At 37.2% G+C, this 20474-nt stretch overlaps 2 protein-coding genes across 13 annotated transcripts in view; one reads left to right on the top strand and one right to left on the bottom strand.

The window, feature by feature from the left end:
* Positions 1-19912, bottom strand: part of POLK (DNA polymerase kappa) — a 36378-nt gene extending 16466 nt beyond the window's left edge. The window contains exons 1-5 of one of the 11 annotated variants that reach the window (XM_039567718.1): positions 19810-19912; positions 8649-8823; positions 6120-6239; positions 786-938; positions 296-427 (exon numbers count right to left, since the gene is read on the bottom strand). In XM_039567718.1, coding sequence (XP_039423652.1) covers positions 296-427; positions 786-938; positions 6120-6239; positions 8649-8786 — 543 coding nt within the window. In that variant the 5' untranslated portion in view covers positions 8787-8823; positions 19810-19912. Of the gene's footprint in view, positions 1-295; positions 428-785; positions 939-6119; positions 6240-8648; positions 8824-11444; positions 11610-19200; positions 19379-19409; positions 19496-19680; positions 19788-19809 lie in introns of those variants that run through there. The other 10 variants (XM_039567720.1, XM_039567716.1, XM_039567719.1 and 7 more) reach the window with 10 other exon arrangements.
* A 136-nt stretch (positions 19913-20048) lies between these two features.
* The window catches only part of CERT1 (ceramide transporter 1), an 80992-nt gene continuing 80566 nt past the window's right edge, over positions 20049-20474 (top strand). For both annotated transcript variants that reach the window (XM_039567723.1, XM_039567722.1), the window contains exon 1: positions 20049-20440. In XM_039567723.1, the coding sequence (XP_039423657.1) occupies positions 20345-20440 (96 nt within the window). In that variant the 5' untranslated portion in view covers positions 20049-20344. The remainder of the gene's footprint in view (positions 20441-20474) is intronic.

Below are 20474 nucleotides of genomic sequence, written 5' to 3'. Positions count from 1 at the left end.
ACTTTTAAGAATAATAAAGCTCAAGTGCTACCACTAGCTCACTACACAAAGGTTTTCAAAACTTCTGTCAGCATCACTATTAACTTCAGTAAAATTGTCAGATTGGGTAAGTGCACTGTTTTTTCATCTCCTTACCCAAAAGCACAAATATTTTGTTTGACTTATGTTTAAAGCCACATTACTGAAGAGTTTAATATTTAAATTATCACTTTCCATATTATCTAGAACTGATGTTATTGATACAGTCTAAAAACAAGTACACTCGATTTTGGTTAGAGACCACTTTCAGACTTACCTCTTTACTCACTTTGCCGTATTTTTCAAAGTTTAGTGGTACTATAGTTAGATGTGGACATAGCCTTTTAGCAATAAATCCAGGCATGGCTGCACGAACACCGAATCTCCTAGCATGGTAATTTGAGGTGGACTTAAGAGAGATTAGGTAAGTTTAGTGTTCAGTAATCAATTTTTTCTTTAAGTTTAGTATTAAATAATAAAGTTCTAATCACATATCTCCATACAGTAAAGACTGACAAAGCGAAGAGTTTACATGCATTTTCACTCTCCCTCCTCCTGCCTTTCAATCTAAATTTGCATTAGTACACTTTTTACTGAAAAATCCAACTTACGTGATCAAGTCTAAGAACTGCTGCTTCCTTTATTATTTTTGGGTTTTCCACACTTCATACAAAACATTGTCATTATATTTATGCTATTATTCTATGGTTTACTAGGCTTAAGATTAATGTCATTGATTTCTGTACTAGTTTAACACTCAGCCTTACCAACATACTCATTGATCCCACTGCTATAGGTTTTTCCTTCAGCTCTGGATTGTCTCTCATTTCCACAGCTGCATAGAAGGCATCCATGTCAATGTGTACAATTGTACTGCTAAGGTTACGACTCCGTTCCAATTCTATCACAAGTTTGTCCACCTGAACAGAATAAACCAGTAATTGAAATACTACTAACCTGGCAGAAGTGCAACAGTATAGATGATCCTAAAAACTCAAATGCATCTTGCATATAGTTAAAGAAAAAAACCTCAACAAACCCAATCCCCACTAAACCAGCACCAACAAAAAAACCCCAACAAATCTTTGGATGAAACTTGCTCTCAGAGAGAATACTACTGCAGCAATTGGTACAAAAAACACCCCAAACCCTGTGAAAAAAACCCACAGTTGTTGTGGTTTAGCCTCAGCTGGCAACTGAGCTGCTGCAGCCACTTACTCACTTCCTCACAGTGGAAGAGTCAGAAGAATAAAAGTGAGAAAATTCATGGGTTTAAATAAAGACAATTTATCACAGAAAGCAAAAGCTGTGCACGCAAGCAAATCAAAATAAGAAATCCATTCACTGCTACCCATGACAGGCAGGTGTCCAGCCATCTTCAGGAAAAACAGCTTAATCATACATAGGAGTTACTTGGGCAGACAAATGCCATAGCTGCGAAAATCCATCCTTCATTCATCTACACCCCATTTTGTAGGCTGAGCATGATGTTATATGGTCTGGAATATCCCTGTGGTCAGCTGGGGACAGCTGTCCTGGCTGTGTCCCCTCCCAGCCCTTGTGCACCCCCACCCTCCTCATTGGTGGGGTGGTGGGAGGAGCAGAAAAGGCCTTGGCTCTGTGCAAATGTTGCTCGGCAATAGCTAAGCATCTCTTTATTATCAACACTGCTTTCAGCAGAAATCCAAAGCACTGCCCCATGTTAGCTGCTGTGAAGAAAATTAACTCCATCCCAGCCAAAACCAGCAGAAAACCCCACCCACCAAACAACAAAACCCCACATAATGTGACAAAAAAAAGACGTATCTGATTCAGACAGAAACATTTTAAGACCCTTGAATATGAAGTTTTACTTAAAGCACTTAGTTTTAGAAATACAAGTTATTTGAAAAAAATGAAAACATGGTAATAAAGAATTTCCAACTTTCCTAAATAAAGCTATCACACTTAAAAAATTGGCCTAGAAAGGTGAAGAGGAGACCAGCAGCTCACAGGACACATCCATCTATCTTGTCTTGTCAGAAATAAGGTCTCAAACGCACCTATTCACTTGCCACAAAGTAAGCTACTGTAAAAGCCTCAATAAAATTCCTCAACTTTTTTTACAGGAACCCATACCATGTAAGGCTAGATTGCTAGGAAAACTACAAGTTATTTAAAGAATAGCCTATACACAAAGTGTGTTTCACTCCAAATGTTAAAGATGTGTGTCTACTAGTAGACTGTGAGCAGTACAACTTCATCAGCTTCATAGTGTTGTGAGGCAGAGGCTTTGATTGTGCTTAATTTACGTGTATTTTTACCAAAAGTCACGCAGATCACATGCTTGTTCCTGAAATACTGTTGACCTATGAATGAGGCATGAGCTATGCTGTCATGAAAAAATGTAAGTGAAATATTTGACATGGGATTTTTTTAAGGCCTACTGATTTAAGATGACTATGTTGGCAGCAGCATCACACATCATTCTAGAAGAGAAAAAACAGAAAAAAAAAAAGAATGTGCTATCAAAATAAGATTACTTAACGACACTGATGACTATGGCAACCTCAATCTACACAACCAAAGGCTGGTACTGCTAGTAAAAAATCCCGATGGCATAATAGAGCAAGAAAGGGACTTAGAAAAAAGGAACCAAAGTTTCACTTTGCTTGCACACGTAAGGACACACATACTCTCATGACATCAAGGTGCCAGTACAGAAATGTCTCTAGACTTACTATGATGCATTTATGGCCCTGGAGATGAATGTTTACATGCAATTTGCATGGTTCTTCTCTTTTTTATTTCCCTCAACAGAGCTGCTTAATAAAAAAACATAAAAACCTTATCCAGAAGGACCATCTTTGAACTCAAAACACTTGAAGCAAGGCAAGTGAGCCTGGAATGTTCTAATTAAATTGTTGATTAATGATTTACAAAGTCTCTTCTTTGTTTTTTTCCAAGTTGCTTTGAGAGATGAAATGCTAGACTGGGGCCTTAGACTAGGCTACGCAACACAGAAGAGCACAGTGTGTTTGGCCTCTGAGGCTGAGAAAACTAGTTCATACAAATTAAAAGCACAAAGGGGTAGCCATTCAAACAAACAAAGTGGGGTGTTTACATTATTTCCATTATATTACTAATTCACAAGGATTCATGTCACATTTTAACTGTCAAAAGCATCATTATTTTAAATTCTGCTTCACAGATAATTTTAGGTTGCTCTCAAATTCAAATTGTTTAATTAATACCATCAATTGCTGCTCTAGCTGCTTAACTAGCAACTTTTAGACAATTTGAAGAGTAACTTCTCCTTTTTTCTTATTCCATGGTAGAATATATAAATTTTCAAAGCATGACAGAAAAGTCAATAGAAACAAGACAATGGTAACTATTTAGAGAATAAACATCTGGGATAAACCCAGCATGGATGAAAAAAAACAGCAAACATCAGTACAGCAGTTTCCAAATCTGGTAGCAGGTGTATATTTTTTAATATATTACTAATTACTGCAGAATCTAAAGGAGTTCCACACATTCTAATGGCAAAAAAGAGAGCATCATGTTGCAGATTCTACATTTTATGTATATTACTGCTTCCACCACGTAACCAGGATTTTGTCCAAAAGTCCGGTAAGTGGAGACATTTTTGTTTGCTTTTACCTTACAGTACTTAAATCAACTGCCAGCTTACGAAACCATACCTGAACCTCTAACCATTCTACAAGCAAGAATTCATCTGCAGATGAGAACATGCAGTGTTCATAGAGGTAGATATACAAATACCTTTCTAATTCCAGAATACTTCCCACTTAAAATTTTAGGGGAACAGGTTCTCTTATCAGAAGGTCGTACTAAAAAGAAGAGTTAAAAACTCAATAGATAAGAACAATAGAGAAGATGATAATAAGAATTGCCTATATCCATAACTGAATGGAGCTGATTAAACAATACACAGCAATTATTAAGAAAACCAAACAAGACAAAGATTTGTAAAAGTGAAAGGTGGATGCCTGGGGAGATGTAGCTGGCAGGTAAGTAACAGAAAAAGGGTGAGGTATTTAGAATATCAGATACAGAGAGAGAAGACTGGTTCCAAGTCCACAAATTTCAATGAGTACTATGGGACAAGGACTGCTTTGGAAAGAGGACTGATGGTAATCTCTGGATGGGGGACAAGAAAGGAAAATTCATGATATGGTAAATTAAAAGAAAGGAGAGGAAAGACCAAAATGGTCAGAATTTGTGATGGGAGAATGAGGGCAACAACAATAATGAACCAGAGTTTATGTGCTTACAGGGAATAGAACAAAAATCCAAGGTTTCAAGATGTTTTTATAGCAGCAAAGACCTAAAATTAGCCAGCAAAAAAGTGTGTATGCTATATGCCTCTAATGACAGTTTTCATGCAGTATGACAGCTGACTTTACAGTTTATCTACTGGAAACAAAGATGACTACTATTTCAGCAAGCAGCATAAAGATTTCAAACATGGAATTTGAAACTTGGGTCCCAGTAAGACACATATGAGAGAATTTACCTCTTTAAGTTTCTTTTTTCTTCTGTAGAAACCAGTTTTCATAAGAAACATTAAAAGGCTATAAAATTATGTTGCAATATCAAGGAATCAAGTTCCGAAAAAGACAACATGAAGGTAGACAAAGCAATGCAAATTTCTTGGCTTCCACTATGTGCACTACATATACTCTCATTATATAACTATACAATAATATTATTTATAGGATTTGTGTCATTCATGTAATTCATTTTATAAGAAAGACTATTCTCTGTAAAATAAATAGTTCTCTGGTGAAGGTAGGGTGGAAATAGAAGGGTTTTTTCTGTAAAAAAAAAAAAAGCTAAAAGCTACCTTAGTAAACTAAAAAAAAACTTGGACAAGCAGAGTCGTAACTAATCCATGTTAAAGATTCACTAAAAAAAATTGTGGCATACAGACTTACAACAGACTTTTCAGAGGTTCTCAGAATGGCAAACTTTTCTGGGCACAAATTTGAAACACTGACATCTAAAGTACAGAAGTGATTTGCAAATCTGAAATGAACAAAAAAGGTTGTACACCAAAAAAAGCTCAACCTCTAATACTCACAATGGCACTGAAAATTAATGTATGTGTTTAATCTTCATGTGCTTCAGCTCCCCATCTAAAAATCAGCAAAATATCACTCTGCTGGAATATTGCAAGAATTAAGAATTCACAGCATGTGTTGTACCACATAAAAAACTCTATTAGGGAATCAGTAACTCTGCACTCAAAACTGGATTAGACTAGAGTTCAACAAATAAAGCTTGGGGCCACCCATTGAATACTGAGGACAACAGAAAATATTGAATAATATCCCCCTCAGTGAACGCTGTCTGCAATGCGCACCAAATAAAACAGGAATCCTGTTAAGGAAAACTAGCAAGCAATCATTTAATTAAAGACTGAATCACAGCACAAATGAAAGTGGAAAGGAATTCAGCTCCTATAAGGAATTTTAATTCTGTTGTGCCTAGTTAATGTTTGATGTGCAACCTTTCTTTTAACATTTCATACACTGTAATACTTTGGAGACTATTATCTACCATTAGCATTTGAGAAGAGAAAAAGCCTCTTCATCGGTCTAGTTCAGGACACTTGTATTTCTTGTGACTGCTTGCCATGATGATTTTTCATTAATTAGCTTAACAAAGGCATCAATTATACCCAGAATTGTTGTCAACTGTGATCTTTCTCATTCCATTGCAGGCCATGAACACAAATATATGTAAATTCTAAACCCATTAGTGATATGATACTTAATAGCAAAGTATTTAGCAAACCTTTACATAAACCACAATGACATCACTTTAAACTGATCAGACTCGGAAAAACAGGAATTAATTTGTTTCATTTTACTCATTCAGAGAACATTTCAGAGTAATTTTGCAAACTGTTCTTCCAGCAAGTTTTTACTAAGATGACACCATCAAAACTTTGTGTACTTTTCCTTGTATGTCTAACGTCAAAATGGTAGTTTAACATTGTGCCTATCACAAAATTTAATGCAATAAACCAGAACACACAAAAATGTTTATGATCCTACAATTAGTCCAGTAAGTCTTTAGAAGATTAGTACCTGCAGCTGTGCTTTCAAGAGCTGTTGTGTTGTAACTTTCTCTTTTAGCTGCATCATTTTTTCAATTCGTTGGTTAACTTGCTGATCTTTCTTAAGTTCATTTTCATAAAATCTAGAACCCTGAAAGAAAAGAATCACAAAACCACGGTGTTTTTCTTTTTGTCTTTATCTTATCTTTAAGCAACCACATTCGATCTTTAAATACAGAAAACACAAAACACAGAAATGGTTTCTAACGCATACCTTGGATTTTCATATAAAAATACAATAAAGAGACCACTGGTTCTTTACATCTCTCTCTTCAAATGACACACATATATTTCTCCTGCTCAAATGAGTTTAGAGAACTTCATATGTTTATTCAGTCTAACACCTGACAAGGAAAATTTAAAAAGAATAGATAAAAGTCAAACTATTCTTTGCAACACCTCCAAGGCGTGGAGTACAGAACTCAAATAAAAATTTATTTAAGCATTTTTTCACACTTCCAAATAGCTTAATATATATGGAAATACACAATGATATTGCATAAGTCAAATCCACTTGTAATGTTGAGTATTTTGTTCGCCATTTAATCTTGAAGCACACTGCAGAATCAGAAGCTATTTGGAAGACGATCATGAAAATCAAATGGGTATAAAAAAGCCCTGTTGCTCTCAAATATGTAATTGCTCCTTCAAAAAAAGGCATAAATATAAGAAGATGTAACGACAAGACAATAATAATGTACAGAGTGTATAGTGTGACTTTCCCTTCTGACTCATAACAAAGAAAGGAGGGCATACAATGAAGTAGAAAAGACAAAAATTCAAAACTAGGAAATAAAATACTTCTCTTGCCACATCTCTTAGCTTATAAGTAAAATAATATTTGCAATAAAAGGCTTTTGAACTACCTGGTAAAATTGGCAAAAATGAACAAGTTTCAAAGTGTCTGACTACCAAACTGTCACTGATACCAAGAATTCAGCCATAGTCAAGTCAGATTCAGGCATTTATATAAAAAGCAAAATTATTCACTTTTACAATAATTATAAAAGAGATGAATGGCAGGGCTGTAATATGTCGTGTTTCATTAGGAGAAATATCTAATTAGAACAAATTAGGGTGTGTGTTCTTTGACTATCAGATACGCCTTTCACCTTTCTTCCCCTATACCATCAACTATGACTTGTTGAGACTCATTTAAAGAAATGAGTACCAAAATGTAGGTGTGGAAAGCAACCCAATACATTACTAAGTTTTTTTATTATTAAGTTTTTTACATCTCCTGCAGTATTTCACAGCTGGAATGCCATAGATCTTGTTGCAATACAGCTATGGGTACTGTCTGTAGGTGTCATTTTAAAGACTACAGAAAAGCTTAAGGAAAAGAATCAAGGCTTCTTTTCAGATTTCTTGATGTGTATCTGGCATTTATAAACTCTTGCACTTTTTTGACAGAAATATATTCAATTAGTTAGATGCCTGTATGTCAGTTTTGAAAGCCTATTTTACAGATCATTCTGTTTTCTACCAGGAAATGAAAAAGTAATTGCTATAATGAAATTATTTATGTAAGTATAATTATTTGGGATATGTCTGACAAAGCACTGTTTTCAAGAAAGAGTGAACACAGTAAGTAGAAGAAATATCTAATCAAAAGGAGCTTGATAGTATATAAAATATCATCAATGTGAAATTACAAGCAAAAAAAAAAAAAAAAAAGACTTGTTAAATAAGAGCTGTTTGCAGAATGTTTTGTCCTTCCCTCTGCCCCACCCCTGCAGATCACCATAACACAATAGTAGTCAACACAGAATTCATGAGGAAAACATCAAAGTACATAATCTCAGGCCACAGTGACACCAAATAAAATACACACTTGTCCAAGGAAAAGTAAGAAAACCCTGAGTTTATCTGAGTTGCTCAGATAAAGTGCTATTCCTATATTGTTCTATATGAACTCTCCAATAACAACTAGGATGACTAACATTTCAGTGGTTTGTAGATTTGTGAGGGCCTCTGTGGACCTTTAGTACAAAGCTGCATGCTACTGGTCACCTCTCTTGAATACTGAGAACACAGTCACAAAGACAGGCAGTAAGCACAAAGAAATTCTACTGAAAGTACTAGAAAAACTGGATTACATCAAGTTCAAATGTTACAGGAAGGTGAACAAAAGAAGTAAATCTGCTTGTCTGATTAATGATGGGGTGGACAAAAGGAATGGAAAGGGGGAGAAAGAGGAAGCTGCAGCCCTCATAATTACCTCTGGAAAATGCTGTGATATTTATGTACTGCCTTGGACAAAAAGGGAGCACTTAAGCATATACTTAGTTGTACTCCTCCATGTCCTTGTGGATGAATCCAACAATACCCTACAGCATGCTAAACTATGGTTCCTCCTCTTCCTCCCCACATATGAATTTCTTCTAAGAAGATGCCATCCATATACACCTGTGAGGGATAAAGTTTGGGGAAGGGAGGAAGAGAGCCTTACAATACTGGGCCACAGATAAAGCACCAGGAAAAAAGTAATCAAACCAACCTTAGTAGCATCCATGATGATTTTATTGATTTTCTCCTTATCCAAACCCTGCATTCCAGCTTTGTTATCATTAAGGCCCATTCTGAGTAGAACTCCATCATTGCAAGAGCTGTTGGCAGCTTTTTTCATGTCATCCATTGTACTTCTGGAAAACAAGTGCTTTATGATATAATATCTGAAAAAAAAGCAATCAAATATTTATGTTCCAACTGAACAATAACAATAATTAAATTTTGGAATTTATTTGCTTTATTTATTGAATAAGCATTTTATACTTATTCTGAAAATAACATATTTATTACAAATATGAAGACTTGTATTCCTGCAAAGTGTCTGACCTGCCACACTCACCACATAAAACTACCTGTAACTCTATCAGTGTTTGGAGACAGTAAGACTCTATTTTTTTTATTAAATTAAAACCATTTTCTTTTAAAACCTCCCTTACAGAAATAACTGAGCACAAACCAACCTCAGATAAAGGCTAGTACCTTACATGTGAACATGATACTTATGCCTGTACATCATCCTGTCAGATGAAACATTACTGCCTTAAACACAAAATACTTACCACTATTTCATTAAAAGAAAAAAAATCGGAATATTTTTAAATGGAAGAAAACCGCCGCTCATTTGGTCATCATCCCTGCTTGAGACAAGCTGTAGAATCCTTTCTAGTAATTTCTAGCTCAAATTCAGAATCAATGTTTGTGTCAGAACTCATCTTTTAAAAACAGATGGCTTCAATTAAAAGTTTTGAATAAAATCCTAATTCAGAATAAAAATCATGCACTCTTTTTTTGCCATTAATGTGTTGAGCCATGGTATCCAACTAGTGGAACTTACCAAGCCTGTACTACTCAACTACAGCCATTGGTAATTTCTTATACATGCAGACGCTTCTGATATCTGAACTTCTGACATCTTCCCTTGTTCTTTATGAAAATAAATTGCCGAATCCTCAGTAGGCTCTAATTAGATGGTAAACTGTTTAGTTATTAAATTGGTCTCAAACAAATAAAGCAAATTTTATCTTCTGTAGCATGAACTGGTGGTCTTATTTTTGCCAGATTCAAACAAGCAGACTCATAGAATAGTTTGAGTTGGAAGGGACCTTTTAAAGGTTACCAAGTCCAACCCCCTCCAATGAGCAGGGACATCTTCAACTAGAGATCAGGTTGTTCAGAGCCCTGTCACACTTGACATCAGATGTTTCCAGCAATGGGGCATCTACCACTTCTCTGGGCAACCTGCCCCAGTGTTTCATCACCCTCACTGTAACAAGAAAAAAAATCTAATCTAAACCAATCCTCCTCAGTTTAAAACCACTACTCCTTGTCATATTGCAGCAGGCCCTGCCAAAAAGTCCAAGTGTGATAATGGCATAAATTATTTAACATGTATTTATTACTGAAAAAGCATACAGAAATAATTTCTTCCTATCCCAAATCACTGACTCATAAACGACTTCAGGTTTATGTCATGCAGAATGGACATTCACTCCTCAACTTTATGCTGCTCCCTGTGACAGGAACCCTTCCTATTTGGACAAGCCCGACCCTTTCAGACAAAACCAGCAGCTTTATTAAACAATCACAAATTACACAAGTCTAAGAGTGTGTAATTTTTCCTTTAAATGCCACTTTCCCATGCCAGAATTTAAGTGGGCCTCATTAGCAACCAAACATAAGAAGGTCGTTACGTATTTTTGCATTTAGAGATGAATTTCTGTTATTAAAGAACCACATGAGTAACTTTTACAAATTAATGATGGCAATGTCCATATTTTCCTGAAGTTCTTCTACTGAAACATACTAGCCAACTGAAGTCAAGATATTAAAGAAAGCCATGTTTACAAAAAAAGTTCTGTCAAAAATATCCAAATTTTAATCATATGCTATTAATTCAGATTATTATTCATGGTGTCTGCTGAAAAATGCAAGATCAGTTACATAATGCTGTGTTTATATACAGTGTGTTGTATCACAAAGAACAGAAGTTGATGTAGAGACCAGAACTCTTCTCTTAACCCTTTAGTAGCACTTGCGCTTCTGGGAATAGGAGTGGCTTCACAGCTCTTACTTGTATTTATCAAATAAAAGACTACAATGCTGAACATCTTCATAAATTTTTCAGCTACAGTAGGACAATCTCTTGCAGTTAGCATGCACATTTATCAGAAAAGGTTTGGTAGACTTCAATCAAAGGAAAAAGCATTGCACCCCAAACAACATTCCAAACTTCATCTCATGCTCATAAGCACCCTTGTATCAATTAGGTCCCAGTAATTCCATTGTTACTGGCAATCTCTAGTAAGTAAAGGGCAATATTTCCAAGAAATACTTTCATCAAAGTAAATATCCCTCCACTATTCTCCCTGCTTCTTTTCTCACTCATTGCCTTCAAGAAACAGGAATGAACATGATTGCTTCCATTTCCTATTCTAATATTTTCAAAATGTTTTTAGCTGTTCCTTATTCCTGAAAGAGTCTTTCTCCCTAGCATGTACACATCTTTCCCCTTCCTCACTGAGAGCACTCTTAAAGGCTCAGTTTATAGCAGAGGCTTTAAAAACTAATTTATGTTAGTCAAAAGAAAGCCTTCTTTATCTCACTGTTATGTAACCAACAATAAAAAAAAATATACCATGATGATACCAGTGATGGAAGAAATAATTGTCTTTATAAAGTCTCATAAATGGTGATCACCTGATGTATTTTATCTTTTGAGTTTATTGTGTGGAACAAAATACACTGCTAGTCCCAGATAAGAAAAGATATAAATATCAAATAGTACCTTAGCAGAAATTAAGAAGAAAATATTTATCTGAGCACATGACATTAGTTCTCCATCAGAGCTTACAGGTGTATAGAAGGGAAAACATGAATAGCAGGTGATACAACTTCCAGCTGCTTAATATGAAGAGAACCTGAACATTATCTTGGTTTCACACTTACAGGTCTGAAAAAAAATCCATAAAATATTTAAAATATTGAAATGAATCACAATAGCTACAATAAGACAACTGATATAGTACTGTCAGATAAGACCAGTGGTCATTTGCCACAGACAAAAATGAAAATATTTAAACATAACAGAGAAGCAGCAGAGTTTTAAACTGTGCAAAATGTGAACACAATGTCAATGTAGAAATCTAGCAACTGTTTCAATTATGCTAGAGAAAACATTGAACTTGTGGTGACACAATGTTAGAAATTGTTTTCCTAAAAAAACTTGGAAAAAGTGGGTAAAGGTCAAGAAACTAACAAAACAGTCTATGCAGAGTGACATACTTTTGGCATGCTGTCATCTCAAGAAGTTGTTGCGAGACTGAGCTGTTTCCTCTAATAGAAAACATGACATGTCTCTCAGTATCATACTGAGCAAGTCGGGTGTGAAACCAGAAAAATCTGTGAAGGCAGTCTACAATAATATACTACCCTATTATTCCTGTGATTGGGAAACGAGAGGAAGCAGGAAAATCACATGAAAGTGGAAGGAGATAACTTTCCAATTACTACAGAAGGACTTCTACATATAAAGACTTAGGGAGTGAATGTCAACAGTTAATGTAAAGCAAACCAACAAACAAACAAAAAATTTGAAAGGAACAACAAAATACCATTACCGTGAAGAAAGTTTTGTGAATAAACTGGGATGCCTACAGGTGGAAAAAGATCACTAATAAAACTGTAATCAAGCTCTTCTAGAAGCAGGCATAGAAACTCAACTGAACTAGCAAGACAGGGTTATACATTATTTGAAAGTGTCAGGAGATTGACACAGCAAAAGAATTAGAGCAACAATTTAATTTCAAGTGCCTCTACCTTCATTCATATTTAGCATTTTTTTTAACTGTTGACTGAAACAACCTAAAGGAAATTGCTTGTATTTGATCGTGTGCCACTCCTCCAACCTGTCTTCATTAAAAATTTTCCAATTCCAGCAACAGAAACCCTGTGTGCTGTGTGAAAAGTTAAATGCCTTTATATTTCAATTTCCATGTAATAAAATAGTGCAAAATACATGAAAAATTTCTAAGAATATTCAGTTCAGTGGACATAGTGTTATTATGCACATTATTAATATCTGCAAAGTACGTTAACAGTTCATCTTTTGTTGACGGAAAACGACACCAGCATGGAAAAGCCTGAAAAATAATTTATTTCCATACTTGTCGGGGTCTCTTCCCCCTGCCATGTAGCCCTGGGAGAGGAGCCCTGGGAGGGAGGCACGGGGTTTCCCTGCCCCTGCTCAGCCTCATTCCCCATTGGTTGGTTTGTGTTCCCTGCGTGGGCAAGGACCCTCGGGTCCCGTGATTGCCTCAGTTCCTCGGCAGAGCCCCGGCCATGCGGCTGGAGAAATAAACATCTCTGAAACATCTATCAAGAATCGGTCCATATATATTTCCTTTCCATGGGACTCGTTGTCTGATACGCGTGTTGCAGTATCCGCACTGTAACACATACTGAGTTATTATTTAATGCATGTAAGTTGTGTACCTGTCCTCATAAATAAAACAAATTCTGATATCTTTGTTACCACAGATGCTCATGACAATGTGAGGTGCAAAGCAGTTACTAAGATACACAACTGCCTACTTAGCCCAGAGCTCAAAAGCTAAACATAGGAATCAAAACTTACAGTACAGACATAAAGGACCATCTTCTACACCCGAATTGTCCTGAGCAAGTCTTCATGGTATATAAAAAAAATTTAAATAAGTGTTGCAAATAGCAACACAAATATTAGAGACCCTTTCCCAAATGATTTTTTTATTATTATTATGTTCAGGATGGGTAAAACAAGGATCTAAATTAAATATTTTTCTTAATTTCTGTAAAACACATAAAAGCCTGCAATAACATTTCATCAAAATCTGATACATCATTTATTGTAGCAGGAGCCCAAAATAAACTTCCTATTCTCTCTCAATTAAAATATTTCAGAGATTCCTTTATTTAAACTCTTCTATTATAACTTTAGCAAGAACAAAGCAAAATTATAACACCTAACTTGATTTGCAAGTGTAGAGAATGGATAAAGCAATAGCTTCTGGAATCCTGTCATTACATAGGCTACACCAGAAGAAAACCAATATTACCCATCATTTCGATGACATGGTCAAAGTGTTAATAGTTCTGTAAAAGCACAACAATTATAAAGTTAAGACTTCATCCAGTTTTGACCTCAAAGAATCACTCCTCAGGGTTTTGACAAAAATCAAGTGTGGTGTAATACAGATCTCCATGTCTAAAAGTTGCATGCCACTAAAGTTAGGACTGTACCAAAAAACACCAGAGAGAAGAAAAAGACAGAAAAAAACTTCCTGTCAAATATCCCATGTCTTTTACTTTTCTTATGGTAACTTAAAAACCAACCGATTATCAAAATCTACTAAAGTTTGGAGCATGCACTGCAAGCATTGGTGGAAAAATTTCTTTCTTAAAACAATTAAGATAATCACATCCATGTAGAAGACAGTTGTGAATAATGTGAAACTCCTAGAACACCTCATAAGTATTCAACAGATCCTGAAAAGCCAAATATTAAATAATCCAGCTCTGTTATATCTTCAGTAAAAGGGCAATTCCGTAGTCTAAGACTCAAAACACCCAATTTCAGTTACATCAAAAACTTTGCCACAACAAACAATTGCCCCAATCAAAAAACCCATAAGCCAAAACAAATAACATTAATAAAATAAGCAAGCTGGATAAGTGCATTTTCCTAGTGAGAATGCTACCAAGAAAAAAGTTACTAATAAGCATTCTTTGCAGTAACTTTCTTTTGTTTTGACATGGAATTCAGCTTAGCATTGTAAACAGGTTCCTCTACCAAACCCCTTAAACTAATGGGAAATTACTGTTCTACATCTCAAACTGGACATCTCATATTTACCGTTTTGCAAAACCTTTTGGTTTATATAAATGTAAAATATAAAATCGACACCAAAGACACTATGTAGAAAATTATACACATACTGAATAAAAGTACAGGAAATCCAGTCTTCAAAAACAAACAGACAAACCAACTACAAAGTGCCAACACAAACAATAAATTAAAAGAAAACAAACAACCAACCTAGGGAAAATTGTTTTGACAAGAGATGTTGGAAAGCTGTTACACTCTGCTATAAGTGAATGGGGATACTCCATGAGAGAAATTAAATTCACTTTTACCAAAGACTATACTCCACAAGAAAGTATGAAATAATTTATCCACTTCATTACTTTTTGCCAAGCATTGGCCAGTACCAAAAGAACAGTGAACTGAACAGTGATACGCAGAACAAAAAAACCATGCAGACTGATTCAAGAGTAACTCTCATTCCCAACCTTTTTAATGTCTCCTTTGCACTGGAAATGATTGCAGCTGGAAGCCACCTCAAAACAAAGCTTCTGGGTACTGCTGAAACAGTACTATAAATAATAAAAAAGAAAGACTACACGAGACCTTCCCAATAAGGCCAGAACTCATCGAAATAAGAATTTTTAATGGACAACACTTGGGTTTTACTCCAGTTGTTAATTTAGATTGAACTCGTAGCCATGTACTACACTTCTTATTCCACTCACTGCAGAGAAGTATCTTCATCCATGCTGGGCATGCAACACATGCACTGTTAAATAACTAAAACCCATCTAACTCACCTTGGTAAAGAAAATCATGTACCCATAGTTAGACCCTTTGAACAATATGTTTCCCACAAATGCATTGCTTTATTTCTTGAATTTCTAAGGTAATAACAAACATAAATTCAACAAAATAGGAAAATTCAACCCTGCTCGAGTATTTTCAACATTTCGGATATTTCAAAGGTCGCACTGCAAACTGATTTTATTTCATACTACTTCATTTATCCATTACTTGGATAAGGACATCATGCCAACACAGTAACATTATATTAATCATAGTATATCCTGATTTGGAAGGGACCCACAAGGAACATCAAACTCCAGCACCTGGACTTGCATAGGACAACCCTAAGAACCACACCATGTGCCTGGGAGAATACATACATATATAAAGCATGCGTATTGCATAATTTCAAAGAAGTGCACCTGTCTTTTGTAAGCATTCATTTGGCAAGGAAACATTCTGGCTGACTGGATCAAATTTAGCAAACTCTTTAACTCTCATTTCCTGTGATAATGCTTTAAGTATCAGTTGCTCTGAAGTCTTTCTCAGCAGGCAAATCATCACCAAAGACATGTTCAAGGAAGCACATCAGACTATCCTAACTATCTGCTCAATTCCTTTTAGCCACAGGGGGTTTGATTTTTACTAGAGGCCTGGTTTCTGAATAGCCCTGAGAAGCTCTAATCCTGTAGTGATTTACAAGAAAAGAACAGGCAGAAGGAACTGCACAAGTGTTGTCAGCATTTAATACATATACATTTAACATGGCGTTAACCACATAAATTCCCAACTAGTGCATTCAAAACTGCTACTGTTTCACTATTCTCTCTCTCTCTCTCAAAATACAATACAAACAAGATCCTTAGAAAAAAGAATCTTCCAATAAAGATGTAGTATCTTTACAAATGTAATAAGCCAGAACACACAACAAATTAATACTGAACAGAAAACTGGCCAGAATTAATGGAAGTGAAAATTCCAAATGCTCAACCTGACACAGATGAATGAGACGACTTTTAAAGCAGCAGCTGACTCAGCATTTTACAAAAACATAGATCCCATACAAGCACCTGGAATCAGCCCTAAAAAAAACAAGCTCCTAGAATTATGTCTTCTGTATATTCACTGACTTTAAGATGTAACAAATTACAGACAAATCCATCCCTTAAAAATTAAATAATTCGCACTGAAAGTAAACAGTTAATAGAGACTGCTTCTGACAATGCTCAAAAATAAACGTCAAAATATTTTATGCCATTCACCAAACTGTCTGAATAATTCTCTGCTTATGTGAAGAGTGACACAAGTAAAACAAGTGGAATACTCATTCCCTAGCAATTTTCTGTAGGCAAGACACAGTGCAATTCTGTTCTAAATTCTGCTTTCAGTTTCTCTGTCAAAAAATCCTCACGTCTTTAGAACATCTAAGTTTATTCGAAGGGCAAAGAACCGTGGTATCTTCCTCTGCCTCTATTCAGTATTTTACAAACCTTTTCAACTCAAAGATTTATCACAAATCTTTAAGTTTTCCTTGCAGTTCTAGATTACTGAAAACAAAAGCTTTAGCAGTTTAATCCATAAAGAAAATAATGAAAGAACTGAACATTCATCAGTAAAAACTATACCAGAGGTAGCAATCTGCAGATTAGTAGTTATCTGCAACCTGGCTTCTACAGACATGTTTAGTGCCAACATTCACATAAGGTTTCATATATGGTTTATTTAATTTTTTTTTACTTAGAAATAAAAGCCTAATACAGTGATTCACAGAGAGCAAAACTGTTCTAGAATAAAGTGTCTGAACCATTAATATTTCTGAGCCTATGCTATTAGGAAATATGCTGTGGCAGAACAAAGCTCCTTTAAGGATCCTCTTAAGAAAAATAGTCTTAAATTTCAGAACAAACATAATGGTAAGAATGAACACAATAGAAAGTGATGTTTTAAAAGAAAGTGACTGTTTTAAAAACATAAAATCAACACCCTAAAATAGAAGATATGGCAGTGGAAAGAACATATACGAAAAGGGAGTAGAAAAATAAAGGTATTTATAAAGTTACCCACTTGACAGTGCTTATTATGACTGCCATCCCTCATTTTTGTACTACAAGTAGTATATCAGCAATACAGAACACTACCTGTTCCAAGGTTGTAAAAAAGGCTGATGACTATTTCCACTTAAAAAAGTAATTTGTAAACTTCTTGCAATCCCTAAGACACTAGAAGGGGAACAGACTGAGTACAGGGGCACTTGCTATGAAAGAACAAATACAGCAATGAAGCACAAAATAAAGGTTCAATAGAAAAGGTATAGAAGGACCTAGAGAGGAGCAAGGGCATCAGGATACTAGTATGATTTTCTCCATTTCCCATGCTTTGGTTTGCATCCTGGATTGGTCTTGGCACAGGCAAACCAGATTGTTTTCAAACTATACACAGCTGGATGACTGCTCTTCCAGAGCACACCTGCTAAACAACAATTGTTATTGTAGGTGCCCTCCAAGGGATCAAACTACTGTAGTCTGAAAAACACACCTCTCAAAGCACATGTAAGAAGAACTTCAAGTCCTCAGCACTAAATCTTTCCTTTACAAATCTACACCCACTGCACCCCATGCTTGCTGATACAGATATGGCCTGATCTCATTAAGAGTAACAGACAGTATGCTATACTTGTAAAAAAACAGCCAGAACATTAGAAAGAAGGGGTAATGTACACAAGGTATTCACAATCCCAATACAGCTTTTGGAAGAACATAAACTGGCGACACTTTGTTGAAAAACAAGATACATAAGGAGCTTGTGACAGAAAAACCTATTACCTAGCACAGCCAATGCATTAAATGAAAAGTTGAAAAGGCAAACCTTTTAGCATCCAGTATTTTTTCATTTAAAGTTTGTAGTATGCTAGCCACAATCAATAATCCAAACAAATACCCTCTCTAAAAAGGATGGATATGTTTGTTGAACAACCTGAAAAAATATCTACCCAAGGCATCTTTTAGTTTTTAACACTTGATTGGTTCAATGTTCTGGAGGGGGGAAAAAAAAAGCAAGCTACGTCTGTAACTAAGTGAATAGTTTCAGATCAAAAGTATGACAGGGAATGTCTGTGTACACACCACTGCCACTGCTAAAAGGACTTGCTCAGACATGTCCTTCAGCTCCTGAAAAGAAGTTCATTCAGAGTTTAGCTGGGAAAACACAACTGGTTTTACAGGTGATGCCAATTAACTTGAACAACATATTGCAGAGAAGAACTATAAATTATTTGCATACATACCAACACTTACAAAGCTTACTTGAAAAATATAGTACATTGAAACCAATGCTAAGGAGAAAAAATTGCACTTGTTTTCTTCCCAAACACGTAGTGAACCAAAGAACATTGTTTTTTGGCAACGTTTTACATATTAGAAAATTGTCTAAAGTAGCACCCGCAGTAGACTTCTGTAGAAGTTTTTTCCTGTGCATAACAGTGATTACACAAATATTAAGATGTCTATGACAACTCTTTATTTCTAATAGTTTAGGACAATGATGCTGCCTTTTGAATCACACTCAGTTCTGCATTCATTGTAGATATCTTTATATCTGAGACTCTGAGAAGGTACAAATATTATTTAACTTTTAGCTGCTATATATAGAGAATGCACATAAGTAGCTGTGTCAATGCTCTTTCAAAAAAATAATAAACCCTCAATGGAAACTTTCGAACAGCCTAACATGGGAAAATTACACAATGATTTGTCATAAGGAGGAAGTCAGAAAAAGTAGAATTGTGCAGCATTGCTCTTACAACATAAACAGAAGTTTATCTTCCAAAACTGAAATTTCCTCAACCAACACTCTTTAACACGCTTTTCCCCCGCCCAAGATATCACGAGGAAGGAGATGAGTTAGTACAAACCTTAAGTCTTTCCCAAACCACTATAGTCACTGTCCACATATCGTGAAGTGACAGGTTCAACAGGGTTTTCTCTCTTCCTTTCTACAAGTATATCTCCACCCATAAATATCGACGAAGAAACGTATTTCAGACTAAGTCTGAAGAAAGAAATCACTGTTTTGTTCCCTAAAGTACGAAAGCAGTTTAATAAGCGGATGACAGGATAATACCTCGCAGCCGAAGCCGAACGCTGACCCATCACTCTGCCTGCTCTGCCCACCCCACGCCTTTTGGCACCGCCGGCGAAGCAGAACACGGAGGGGCCCGGACGGCCCGCCCTTCCCTCACGTTTCACCTAGAGCCGGCAGCATCTCCCGCCCCTTCTCGCCGCCTCCACCATCTTTCATTAGGGAAAAGTTTGGCGCTCGCCCCCCTCAACTGTCCCCCCGTTCCCCGAGTCCCGCCCGTTTGAGGCGAGGAAGAGAGGCTACATCTCCTCACCCTTGAAAGCAAGCAGAGCCGGAGAGACGCTTCGCCTCGCTAAAGATAAAGCAAATACCTCCGCGCAAAAGGCAAAGCAAACATCGCCCCGGGCAGCACCGTCGCCCTTGGTAGCGCAGTTCCCCTCACCTGGGGGCACTGAGGCGAGACCCGCGGGCGCCTCCACGGGAACGACAGAACCAAGATGGCGGCCGTTCACCGCGGGAGTGAAACTACATCTCCCAGCACGTCCTGCGGCACGGGCGAAGAGCAATGGCTCCAGGGCTCACGGCCGTCCGGGGGAGGACTACAACTCCCGTGGGGTGTCGCGGCGGGGCGGGGTGCTGGTGGATAGTGGCATAGAACGCCCGCCTCACCTAAGATGGCGGCGGCGGCGGCGCACTGAGCGGGTGCTCGGCAGGCGGACGCGCGCTCGCCCCTCCTCCCCTCACTGCCCGGTGTCGTGGCTCTGTCCGCAGGCGGGGTCTGCGGGGCCGCGGCGAGGGCAGCCCGGGGCTGCGAGCCTGGTTGCCGGCCGGTCGCTGGCAGGGGCGGGCGGCGCTCGGTGGCGGCACCCGCTCGGGTAGAGCCCGGCACTCCGGTCCCTTCGGCAGGAGGAGGCTGCTGTGGGCGGGGGCCTCTCCGGCTCTTTCCCAGCTCGGCGGTGGCTGCGGCTCCGGTCTCCATGTCGGACAACCAGAGCTGGAATTCCTCCGGCTCCGAGGAGGACCCCGAGACCGAGCTCGGACTGCCTGTTGAGCTCTGCGGGGTGCTCAGCAAGGTAAGCCGCCTCTACCCCATTCCTGCGCCCTGCT

Source organism: Corvus cornix, chromosome Z (genome assembly GCF_000738735.6).
Source record: "Corvus cornix cornix isolate S_Up_H32 chromosome Z, ASM73873v5, whole genome shotgun sequence".
NCBI classification, from domain to species: Eukaryota; Metazoa; Chordata; class Aves; order Passeriformes; family Corvidae; genus Corvus; species Corvus cornix.
Note: the sequence above shows the minus strand (reverse complement) of the source record. Positions and strands in the feature narration are given on the sequence as shown.